General features: G+C 42.9%; 1 protein-coding gene across 7 annotated transcripts in view; it reads right to left on the bottom strand.

The window, feature by feature from the left end:
• The window catches only part of adam15 (ADAM metallopeptidase domain 15), a 28,834-nt gene that overhangs the window by 11,224 nt on the left and 4,920 nt on the right, over positions 1-12,690 (bottom strand). For all 7 annotated transcript variants that reach the window (XR_006034564.1, XR_006034563.1, XM_042106560.1 and 4 more), the window contains exons 3-11: positions 7,763-7,839; positions 6,725-6,803; positions 6,438-6,514; positions 4,129-4,339; positions 3,647-3,712; positions 3,220-3,291; positions 2,608-2,777; positions 2,335-2,419; positions 1,969-2,117 (exon numbers count right to left, since the gene is read on the bottom strand). Coding sequence is in view for 5 of the 7 variants with exons in the window: in XM_042106560.1 (XP_041962494.1) it covers positions 1,969-2,117; positions 2,335-2,419; positions 2,608-2,777; positions 3,220-3,291; positions 3,647-3,712; positions 4,129-4,339; positions 6,438-6,514; positions 6,725-6,803; positions 7,763-7,839 (986 nt within the window). In the remaining 2 variants the exon portion in view is untranslated. The remainder of the gene's footprint in view (positions 1-1,968; positions 2,118-2,334; positions 2,420-2,607; positions 2,778-3,219; positions 3,292-3,646; positions 3,713-4,128; positions 4,340-6,437; positions 6,515-6,724; positions 6,804-7,762; positions 7,840-12,690) is intronic.

The following is a 12,690-nucleotide window of genomic DNA, read 5'->3' as shown; positions in this document are numbered from 1 at the left end:
ATTTCTGTCCACATTAGAGTTTTCATATCTTTTTTTAAAAACATTTTTTAAAGGTTTTGTGTCCACACTGAAACGCCGTAGAAGTTTTTATTGTTGGTGGTGTCTGGAACATAAAATTGTGTCAGTATCATGGCAACCACACGTCAAAAGTGACCACTCCACTTTCAATGAGCAGAAAACTTCTTTATCAAAAAGGTGTCAAAAAACAAGAGGCCGGCCCCAGCAGTGGCGCGACTGGCTGGGGCACCTGCACCGTACGCCGGCGACCTGGGTTCGATTCCCGCCCCGTGGTCCTTTCCGGATCCCACCCCGACTCTCTCTCCCACTCACTTCCTGTCTAGTGTTAATTTTGTCACCTATTTTTAATTTAGTCTTAGTCTTAGTCTTGTGACGAAATGTCCTTTTTAGTCTTTGTCATATTTAGTCATTCAAATATCATTTTTGTTAGTCAAGTTTTAGTCAACTAAAAGTCTCGTCATTTTAGTCTAGTTTCAGTCAAAAGAAAACTAAAGCTATCTTAGTTTTAGTCAAAACATTTTAGTCTTTTTTTATAACAAATTATTTCTGATTACCATTTAAGTCAAATAGTGTTTCACACATCTCAATTTTCCAACAATATTATGTGTCCACAGGGCTACTCGACTGTTATAATTACTCATTCTGATTTTTTTTGTCAGTCAGTACATGCACAGGTAAGTCGAGCTACAGTTATAGCTCGGCTGGGATTTGGCCATAGACAGTAAAAGATTTGACTGGACCACTGTCATGATCTTCATAGACCAGTGTTTCAGTGTCCGCAAGCTATCCCAAGTGGTCCACGAGCAGACGTGGTAAAATATAATATAGATGAGTTGTTTGCAATATTGAACCAACTTGTATGTAAATTCAAACTGTTCTACAACACTGTCTATGTCAGATATGCCAGTTTAAATCATATGAATCCTCTGACACAATTAAACAAAGTGCAAAGACAATAAGCAAGGTGGTTCAGTGAGTAGGCTATTGTGTAGGCTAATATACTGCTAGGTCAATTTTTTTTCTTTTTAGCTAGGTGGTCCGTGCGTTTCTTTTTTATTGATTAGTTAAGTGGTCCTTCATCTGAAAAAGTTTGAGAAACACTGTCTTGGACCAAAGTATGAATGTTTTACTCCGCCACGCTAGATGGCGATATGCGCCCAAACGCAACACAAACTCTCAATCTTAGCTAACTTGCTAGCGAACTTTCCATATTAGCTTACTTGCTAGCAAACTTTGCATCATCAGTGTAACTAGTTAAATAGTTGACATTACTTGCTGAAACTTTTCGTATGGACTTTCTGGGGGATGTTAATTTGTATATGAGAGAAGCTTCAACTTCTGGGTATGTAGCATTGTGGCATAAAGCCTAGGTAGTTAGCTTGCTAACTCTGGCAGAAATCTCCGGTGTTTTTGTTCCATGTAGTTTCCTGCTGCAGCCACAGGGTTGCAGCAACAGCACGTAGACTAGCCTACAGGAAAGCTGCTGCGCATGAACCATGAACTCATTCGTAATATTTTGAAAAGGTAACAGCTATTCTGTCTTCTCATTTTGTAGACGAAAATGGAAGAGAAATTTTATCTTAGTTTTTATTTCAAGCAAAACATTTTAGTCTCGTCTTTTTTCGTCAACAATAATGCATCTTAAGATAGTCTTAGTCAGTGTTTCAAGACATTAGTGCAGTCTCGTCATCATCTCGTCTTAGTCATGGAAAAAAAGGTTGTTGACTAACATTTTTCCTCTCGTCTCGTCTGACGAAATTAACACTATTCCTGTCAATCTGCACTATCCTATCTGATTAAAGGCATAAAAGGGAATTGTGAAATGTCTATGAATTGTTAATAAAATCAGAATCAAATGGATCACATTAAATAGAGAGCCTCACAGTGCTTGTAGGCCTAAGCTGAAGAGGCCTCCAGTGGCCAGTGGTGTCTCCCTGAGTGGTCACTTACCCTGTGGAGGGCTCCATGATGCAGCCACCCATGCGACGCTCGTTCTGGCACTGGCAGCGTCGCTCTGCTGTGTCGTGGGTCATGCCCAGGTTGTGGCCCAGCTCATGGGCCACTGTGGAGGCCACGCCGAGCACACTGACCAGGTGGTCCTGCAAGGAGAGAGGGAGGGAGGGAGAGAGAGAGAGAGAGGATGGAAAGAGAAGAAGAGAGAGGGAACAGAGAGAGAGAAAGAGAATAAACAATAAAGTAAAAGCAAAAAAGAGTGATATGGCTTAGACAGAAAGCAAGTGCTGATGATAAACAGCTCCATTCGAATAGATGGACAGGAGTCATTCATGAGTTCAATCAATCACTCCACACACTCACCACATTGACCCCTCCAGATCTGTCTTTGGAGCACATTGACGACTGGGACGCCATTCCCACTGTTGTTCCATCAAATGAATCCCCCCTGGAAAGACACAGTACCAGTCAGACACCTCACATTGATACATATAACACACCATGAATGAGTTCCTGTTTGTGTCTAAAAGTAGCACACTCAACATACCATGCAAGAACAGAAAACAAAGCATTCTAAATTAGAACACATTAATGAAACAGACCCTCTTAGGGACGAAGGAGAGACATCTCACTCACATGATAAGCTGGGCATTGTCATGGCGCAATCTTGGGAGCAGCTCACGTGTCCTCCACTCCAGAAAGCGGTTGAGGGTGTCTGTGGGGCTCTTGTCCACCTGGATCTTATCCTGGTCGCTCCAGATCTCCAGACCAAGGAGAGCTACACGCACATTCAGGGGTCTGTAGAACTGCAGGAGGACAACCAAAAAGGTCAGTATGACAGGACAAAATAAGGAGGGAATCATATTGTAAAGGTTGCCTCTGTGCTTTTCTTTTGTCTTAAGTTATTTTCTTTACAGTGGTAAATGTTGTGTAAAATAGTTTTTTTATATTTATTTTTGATTTGAGTTTCAGATGAATTATTCAAAACTGACAATTAGATAATGTTTTTGAACATTTAGACAGTGGATGGTGTTTCTTAAATCATGGAGTAATTAAATAATCGTGATTTCAGTATTGACCAAAATAATCGTGACTGTGACAGATGACACTCATCTTTAACTCATCACCTTCTGAAAAGTTGTCAGAATATTCTGTGGCTAATTTGTGTTGGATTGTTTAATAAAACATTTAAGAACATGTCTCATGGATAATCATACAGAATGTATAAAAAAACAGGACAGGCCTTACCCAATCCACCTGGTTGGCCACATCCAGCATTCTATAGATCATGGTCTTATTACTCTTCTGGTAGTTCAGGAACTGTGTAAACAAACATGGCATGACCTGATGATTACAAACCCACCATCTATCACATGTGCGATTTCCTAAATGAGCAAGGATAAAACTCTTCTGCAGATCGCTCGTCACAACAAAAGACTATCTAAGCAAGGAACATCACTAATAACTGACAGACACACCATCCTGCTAGGCAACCACTTTACACGTTTTCTATCTTCGCACAATCTCCACAGCTTGTGCAGGCGCTTTGATTAATGTTACATGGCCCCAGGCAGACATGAGAAGTGAGATGATGGGAGTGAAGAAGTGCTAGGGTTCATGTGAGCTGACACACCAGCCTGACACCCCAGTTCACACACTGAGAGTCTCCCCTCACCTCTTTATGGTCTGCCACCAGCACCAGCTCAATGTACTTGGTCTCAGATAGGATGTCCCTCTTGTGCTGTGGCAAGAGAGGCAAGGAGTTAACCGAGCAGTCCCTGCTTGTGACTGAGTGACATATTGCATAAGCTAATAAATACACATACTGTTTGTGCATATAATCACAAACATGCACACACAAACACATGCACATGCGTACGCAAAAACACACAAACAAACATTCACACACAGCCGGTTCAGCTTGTGCGCATATCATGCAACAACACAGAAACTCATGCACAAACCAGACATGCATGCATGGGTACACAAAAACGCACTCAAATTACCACAGAGTGAGGGGACACAAACACACAAACAGATAGATAAATGCCAAGAGGTGCCTGGATTTACACCGATACAAGCTCAGCACACCGAAAGAAAGCACACACAGTGTCCGACCACAATATCTCAACACCTCCCTGAACATGAGCCGCTTACCCGGTGCACTTGTGGTGGGGCGTAGAGGGGGGGCACAGGGGTGTGGGAGACCCCGCATCCCCCTGCTGAGGGGCTCCGCTGGTGGGTGGAGTACAGCAGGTGCATCCCCTCCTCCTCGAAGCCTCCGCTCTGCTCGCCGCTTTCATCCCACTCACCATCCTCCTCTGGCTGCAGCTCAAAGCTCAGGGTGGAGTTGATGACAATCACCCCTCTTTGGTGAAAGAAAAAATAATAAATAAACTGAGTTCATGCGCTGCGTGGAAATGTTTCATGTTTGAGCTGATGTTAATGGAGGAGGCATTTCAGAGGAAGTGTATGATCAAAATAAAAGAGAATGTTTTCTGAAAAATTAATTATCAAAGAATGTTATCATTGTTTCTTCTTCTTTCCAAAGGGACGTACATACTGTGGATAAGTAATTTGTTGAAATATACTTATTTGTTGAAATATACTTAAATATTGGTTGAAAAACAAAATCCCCTTCATCTAATATTGCCAGCTGGACACCTACATTTGCATTTGAATAGATTTTTTTACATACACACATAACAAATACAAATAACAACAATAACAGAACAAAAAAAACATCAGGGTCATGGGGATTTTTGTCCAGTCATATTCCAAGTATGTTTATCTGCTATGCTAAGGGGGAAAAAAACAATCCGGTGAGTGAGGCTCTCTGTTGAACAAGCTGAATAGAGTGAGCTTAGAAAGTACTTATGGTCTCAGTCCCTGAAGCTGACTAAATTTGGTCCCTGTTCCACTTCTACCTCTATTTCTCTGTCAGGGGCAATCAGCATTTCAACATCTAGAGGGTATTTGAAGTTCACAGCTGAATATATCAACAACTAACAGAAGAGAAGAGAGATCCTGAAAGCTGACTCAGTAGAATGACATCATTGTAGGGAGCAGAGAGAGTTAGAGAGAGAGAGAGAGAGAGAGAGAGAGAGAGAGAAAGAGTACACTTCCTGTTTAGGAAAATAGAGCGCTGGAGGCCAAAGGCCTGACGAATTCTGCACAAACAACATGTGCAACTACTGGCTGCATTGCTAACAGTCAAGAAGACACTGTGTGTATTTTGTGAAAGATTCTGGTGACCATCATGCCTTATATATCACACCTATATTGCATTAATCCTTGCTAAAACGCCTTCCTGATCACTGCAGTTTTTCCTCTCTAACTTACTTTTAACATTCTGATGGTCAGATACAAAATATTTCAAATAGTAGGCTACTTTTTTATATACTTTAGAACGAAAAGGTAAAAAAAATCACCAACACATGCATGTTCATGTGAGTGAGATGTTAAATTATATATTAGGGGGTAATGTCACACTGAGGGGACAAAAAGGGATTTAATGTTTCAGTATTCTGCTGTCTGTCCACAGCCTTCTCTGAGAACATTCACTAGACTCTAGCCATGCTGCCATGTTTTTTTTAACAGAAAGGTAAATTGATATGTCATGATGACTGAATGCTGCACGAGACACATGCACGTGAGTGAGTGTTTCTAGGGTTGTGTGGGAAGTTTGCTGTTATTTTTTGTCTCTGCCAAGCTAAGAATATTCGATGGACTTCTTCCAGGTGGTTACATTCAATGCTTTAATTGAAATGGCCAGAGGTAGCCTGTGTTGTTTTAAAAAGTGAGATTAGTAGTCAGCTCTAATGTTCTTGTTTTAATCCGGATTACATTATGGAAGTTGAAAGTACTATGACCCACAGCCTGCACACGCTCTTGCGACTCACGTTTCCTCAACCAAGCTGGCCCCATTCACTGACATTCACTGCTGTGTTTGTAAGCCTTAGGGCTGAGATGACCCTAGGTTAAGGTTAAAGGATAGACACATACAGTACCTTTGCTAAAGGCCAGCTGCACCAACTACATAACACTGTATTCGGTACATATGACAGGGATATTGCCTGAATCCTTTCATTCAAACTCACACATTACCTTCCCTATGCAACACTAAGACTAATAAAAGGGGCCTCAAGTGAATCTGTGGTAGTAGGTGCAGAATTAGTCAAATGCACGTGAACTGTTTGAACCTGACATGAACTTGAATGAATTCACAATGACTTTATATTAAAGTGGACTTGAGCCTAAAAAGGGAGACACTCGAGTATTCATAGTAATCACATTACCCATAGAAGGGCAAGGGAGAAGTCAGTAATGCAAAAAAAAAAAACGTCTTTGCATAGGCCCTACCAAATCTGGTGAGGTAGCTCAATCTTTTCATTCATTGTAATTCACAAAATGACATTGTTACAACCCTCACTATAACAGTTAAATGGACACTAAGATCTTCTTACCTGAGTCCAGCACAGGTGCTGAGAGCCACTCGGGACTGAGGAAAGCCTCGCACAGAGCCGTGGTAGTAACAGTGAATCTAGGATCAGAGTGACGCTCAACATGAACACGTTTCTGACATTCACTACAAACGTCTAAGATATCACTGCAATCCCCTCTAGACTGTCCTGACTCTCATATTCAAGCTGCAGTTATATTATGCTTACTCCTGTTTAACAGAGATAATTGAATATTTGAGAATCAGAGTCTTTCTTTCCCATATAAATATGGTTCTGGCTCGTAGACTTACCACAGGGCTCTGGTCCATAGCAACCCCTGTTCCATTTGGGAGGTAGTAGAATACATTTGGTGGTTTGGGCAGGAGATCTCTGAGGGAACAGAGATTAGAGGATGTTTATTGGACAATTTAATGTACAATAAATGCATGAGAATCAGTATTTAAAGACTTTGGGAAAAACATATGGTCAGAACATAAGGTAGTTGTGACACATGTTAAGAGTCAGGGCAGGGCAGTGAAAGCTGAGGTCTGGGTCCAATCCCCACAGACTATATGATGTGGTGTCAAAATGAACAGCTTCGCTGTGCTGTATTTTACCTTAAAGGCTCAAGGCTTCACATCTAATGCCCTCAATTGATTCCGGAGCATGGTGCTTTACTATCGGTCCAAAGTAATTATGAAGTGAGAGTATACAGTAAAGCCAATCAAAGTCAGACCAAATACCATAGAATTGATTTTAAGGTTCTGTTAGTTACTTACAAAGCTCTAAAAGCTCTAAGCTCTGCTTATATATCTGAGCTTTTAACATCTTATCAACCACAAAGGAACCTTAGATCTCCCAATGCTAATCTTTTAATTGTGCCCAAAGTGCTCCACAAGCTAAGCGAAGAAGTTGCTTTTATCCACATGCACCAAAGCTATGGAACACCCTGCCTCTGTACATCAAACAGGCAAAGACCTGAAAACATACCTGTATATGAGAGCTTTTAGTTAACTCACTTTTATCTTGTAGCCTATTTCTTCACATTATTTTATATTCTACTGCTGCTATTTACAGGGTCTTCCTATTTTCATTGCACTAATTGTATTGTATGTGTTGTTGTATCTATCTCCTTACCATCTTATGAATTGTGAAGTCTCATTTTTATTTTAATTCTAAATCTCTAATGTTTTGGTGTTAAATGCTCCAAAATGCTCCAAATGTAAATCACTTTGACCTGCATTCTATGAAAGGTGCTATACAAATAAAGCTTATTATTATTATTATTATTATTATTATTATTATTATTATTATTATTATTATTATGTAACCCAGGTGGGTGTACTTACTGATTTTTCTCCAGGTCCAGCAGGTAGACCCTGCTCCCAACCTTAAGGCCACACTGGAGCTTCTCTGGGTGGCCATTCTGCATGGACAAACACATACACACATTGGGGTCAGTTACAGAAACACACACCTTAAGGTCAATCACAGACACATACACAAACACACACACACACACACGCACACACACACACACACACACACACATACCTTTAGGTCATGTACAGAAACACACACCTTCAGTTCAGTAACAGACACACACACACCTTCAGGTCGGTTGCAGCCACACATACACACCAGGTCTTAAAGGAATTATCCGGAGTAAAATGCACTTTAGATCAATTTACGGATGATTGGGAGTACACACGTTGAGTTGACATCAAAATCATGTCATTCGGATGTGTTTTGAGAAAGTTCGATTTTACCGTTTTTACTCGTTAGCGTGGAAGTGAGAAGGGCATATTATTTCGCCGCTACAAAACGCTATTTTTATACCTCTTCTACAGTTCCAAACAACATTACACTTACGTGGTAGTGAGTAGAGGGTCCCTAAAGCCAAACCGAAGTATCCCGAGGTCTTTATGTGGTCGGATAGAGAGTCCAGAATGAATTTCATCAAGCCAGTACCTTTCCGGAAATGTTGCCATCTTTGCTGCCAGCTTTAGGGGAAAGTCCGTGGGAGTCGATTGCCAAGTATGGGAGTAACACGCTCTGGAAATTCACAATTTCGTCGCCGTTTAAAAAAAAAAAAAAAAAAAAAACATAGTCCAGTATTTCTTTTGAAATTGAAATGAAGTTGTATGGACTGGACTATGTTTTTTTTTTGTTTTTTTTTAAACGGCGCTTCTCACTTCCACGCTAACGGTTTTGACTAAAAACGGTAAAATCAAACTCTCAAAACACATCCGAATGACATGATTTTGATGTCAACTCAACGTATGTACTCCCAATCATCCGTAAATTGATCTAAAGTGCATTTTACTCCGGATAATTCCTTTAAGGCTATAGTTCCAGTTCATATGCCATGTGTGAGACAGAGCTCATGCTTTCCACTCTTGGCACTGTTGGGGTGGTCACTTGATTCAGCAACACTATTTGATCTCTTGAGGTCAGCGAATGCAGTGATTAGACAAACAAACAAAACCCCCATATAATCACACAACAAACACTGTCTGTTTCATTAATGCCTGTAATCTGAACAGCTTTGAGGGTACGGTCTAATTTTAATATTTAGCCTGTTACACTTCTAGATAACTCCTATACTTTGATGTTGATTTTTAATTGATTACAGGTTTTCAACATGGTGCTTTCATGATTTCACAACAAGATGATTAGCTTAGTAAATTATAGCTCACTTGAACCATACCAACTATATTCTAAGCAGGTCATCACTGGGTAGTGGTTACATTTAGACAAACAAACCCTTACAGAGGCCACACCTCTGTGCTACAATATTTACCTTGTGGTAAAACTGTACCTGACAGTGTATCCATTCTTAGGTAACTCCTAATTGGATTTGCGACCAATCCACCTGGATGATCCTGAGACTGCCAAACAATCGTCTACCAGACATAGTGCATTGCAGGATACCATTGCCTTGCACAATACCTCAAGCCTAAATTGGAGTTGTCAGGCTTGCAAGAATAGTTGACGCCTAGGTGGTTCCTAAACTTGCTGCCCTCGAAATCTCCACCGCCAAGCATAAGCACGTTAAGCACCACTGGAGGTTCAGATCTGCTGAACTGGCTGCTGACTGAGAATCTGTTGCCCTCTTTAACTTCGGGCAGCATGGCAATAAACACACATCCCTATTTGTCTCTTCTTTCTTTAGACACACTCTTCTCTCTTTACACACATACACACACACACACACACACACACACAGACAAACAGACACATTCTCTCCTCTAAACCACAAACCAGCCCCCCGATGACAAGCCATGCTGTCCCACATCCACACATGCCTCTTTCCTGTGCTTTCGCTTCAGTAGGCTAAAACAGGAAACTGGTAAAGTTAGTCTTCTGGTCCCCACACCCCCACTTAAGGCCCTCCACCCCCACAGTTACGGCTCTCAGGGTCCCTGGGTCTCCAGCCAAGCTGCGGGCTGGATCTGCTCTCAACACCTCTTCCTGCTATTCTGTGCAGCCTGGCCACCTTTGGGGGATGACAAAAGTGAAACGCAGAGGCTTCCTGCAGCCCCGCTGCCGAAACGGTTGATGGCTTCCTGCTTTTCCCTGCCGGGGGCAGGCTTCTGGGAACTGTCTGGCATGCCCGGACAAAAACCTCTTTCACGCAGACAGACAAACAGACACGTGAGCAGGTGGACCGGCAGACAGTGAGGAAAGGGATGGCCTCTGCTGAGACGGCGCATTGTCTTTGAGCGCAGGGAAGCAAACGCAAACAGAGCAACACAAATGCGTTATGGCTGCGAGAGAGAGAGTGAGAGCATTCCGTTTGTCCTCCCCAAAGCCCCCAGAGAAAAATAAATCCACATGAACGGCAAACAGCTGCCTGAGAGTAGCCGCTACAGACGCGAACCCTTCAAGGAGAATGTCAGGAGGGGAAAAGTCAGCAAAGAGTCAGGACTGCCATGCTTTACATTATCTGGCCTTGCTGGAGCTCACAATGTCACTTAGTGGTAGGCGACAACACAAATCTATCAAGCAAGATCCCATAGGATTGTTCACAGTGGTTTGGGAGAAACAGATCCAAACCACATCTAAGGAAACCATGAAAGTGGTAACTTGTGTAAGTAGAGACGGTGCTCTCAGAGAATAGGGCCTTTGATTGATGGTAGGCCCGCAGATGACTATTTGCAGCCCTTGGCTTTTTCTTACTTTATTGTTATCAGATGGCCTCAGTAAAGATCTTCTGGGAATGTAACTGACTTGAACTGGGTGGGTCCCCACTTTCGAGCGTGTTTCCATGACCACGAAACACATCAAGTAAATGGGTGGACATCTGGCTACAGTCTTGGCAATTCAGCATGAGTAGTTATGGAACCAAGGCAGGAGAAATGAGAAATGTGAGGCATAAAAGAAGGGGGGGGGGGGGGTCCCCTCAACTGACTTATCTTGAGGTTGAGGGCATTGTAACCAACTGACGTCAAAAAACAAACCACCTTTTTTCCACATAACCACCACAGAAAATTACCACTTCCAAAATCCGACCCAAAGAAAAAGAGCAAACACTGATAATTGAATACTAGAAGAACAAAACCTCAGAGCAAACTTGACATTCATCTGGTATTAAACAGAAAGTCCAAAGGGCAGGCTGTGCCCCAAACAAGAACAGAGCCCATGGTGCTGTTTCCTGAGTTGAAGCTCCACATGAGGGATTCTAATCGCTCTCTAATACCCAAAGCCACCATTTTTTTTTACCACCAAGGCCACCGAAACTATTCAGGGTGAGAGAAAACACAGAGAGAAAACACCATCTTCCTGCCTGACGACAGCTATAGAAGGTAAACTAATGTGATCACTCTTTTTAATTTAGGCTATAAAGCTTTACCTAAAACTGTTTAATGTTAAAGCAATGTTTATTGATGTCATTGTAAGTTGCCATCAATCTAAATTTTGCATTTGGCCAAAGCAGGGGGGGGGGGGGGTGGAATTAGCACAGAGAGGCAACAGTGAGGCAGAAGATGGGGAAGAAAATGAGGTGGGTGTGGCTGGACATCACTGAAGAATGGCTCATCCTGCACAGCGCCTGGATGTAGCACTAGCACATTATCACACCCAAACATCTGGCCAGAGGCCACCCTCTCCCCATCCTCGCTCCTGTGCTTTCCATGGAACTACTCCTTCCCAATCTCTCCTTCTCCAAGCCCACTTAGAGTCTCATAGCTTTCTCTTTAACTGCCCTGGGCAGTTAAATCCTCTTCCACACCCCTTTCGTTTGAATCATCAACGTCCACAAATTCCCCTCAGCTGAGTCTCACTGCATCCTTTCTTAGCTGGTCTTTATTTCCCACCTCCCTCCTCTACATCACTCCCTCCATCCATCAATCCATCCTGTCTCCAACCTCCATCCCCCCTTCCTTACATCTCACGTTCACTTCACCCCTTTCTCTCTCTCTCTCTCTCTCTCTCTCTCTCTCTTTCTCATTCTGTGCCTGTGTCTCTCACTCTCCCTTTCCACCCCTCTCTCCACCTCACTTACTCAATGAGGTCATGTCCCTGGACATGTGCTTTTTCCAGCGAGATGAGCTCACTGCCAAAGGGCTGCTGGGTGGGGTCCATTCACTCAATGCTGCCGTGGGGTGGACAAGGAAAGAGAAAAAAGGCCCGGAATGGGAGGGGCAGGGGAATAACAGAACAGAGGTGGGGAAGGGGGGAAGGTGGGAAGCCGGGTGGGGGTGGAGGGTGTTTCATCCACACAGCACCTTGCGTCTCAGTGCAGTGGCGTTCCCTCCCTGAATAGGAAATACCTCCCGAGGAACACACTGCCCTGTTAATCGTCTTGTTTATTCATCTAAGGGTTCGGTTATCCTGTCTTTTTTCAAATACTGTACATCCTTGTTTATCTTCTGCTAACTGACCATCCTCAATGCAAAAAAAAACCCCCAATGCCAATCCACTACTAATGACTTCAGTAATAAAATGTAAGTCTCACTTATGACATGTTAACTAGTTTCTGGGGAACCGCTTTCTCTCCGAAGCTAAAAATGCCTAAGCTAGGGTGACATTTGTTGTTCTGTGTAATTAAAATCACGGCGTTATCTGGTTAGAGAAAGAGGCCCCCCTGTGGTTCCAACTTAACCTCATGCGCCCGACTCTTTACTTTCTGTCGTGTCACTTCACTGTCACTTTCTCTGGGTGTTTTAAGGGGATCAGGCTGAGCGGTCCTCACGCCACTCCCTCTGCTCCTCTCTCTTCCCTGGGTTGTGTCGCCCTGAGGGGATGGAGGGTGGGATGGGGTGGGGTGGTGGGT

This window comes from Alosa sapidissima, chromosome 10 (assembly GCF_018492685.1).
Source record: "Alosa sapidissima isolate fAloSap1 chromosome 10, fAloSap1.pri, whole genome shotgun sequence".
NCBI lineage: Eukaryota > Metazoa > Chordata > Actinopteri > Clupeiformes > Clupeidae > Alosa > Alosa sapidissima.
Note: the sequence above shows the minus strand (reverse complement) of the source record. Positions and strands in the feature narration are given on the sequence as shown.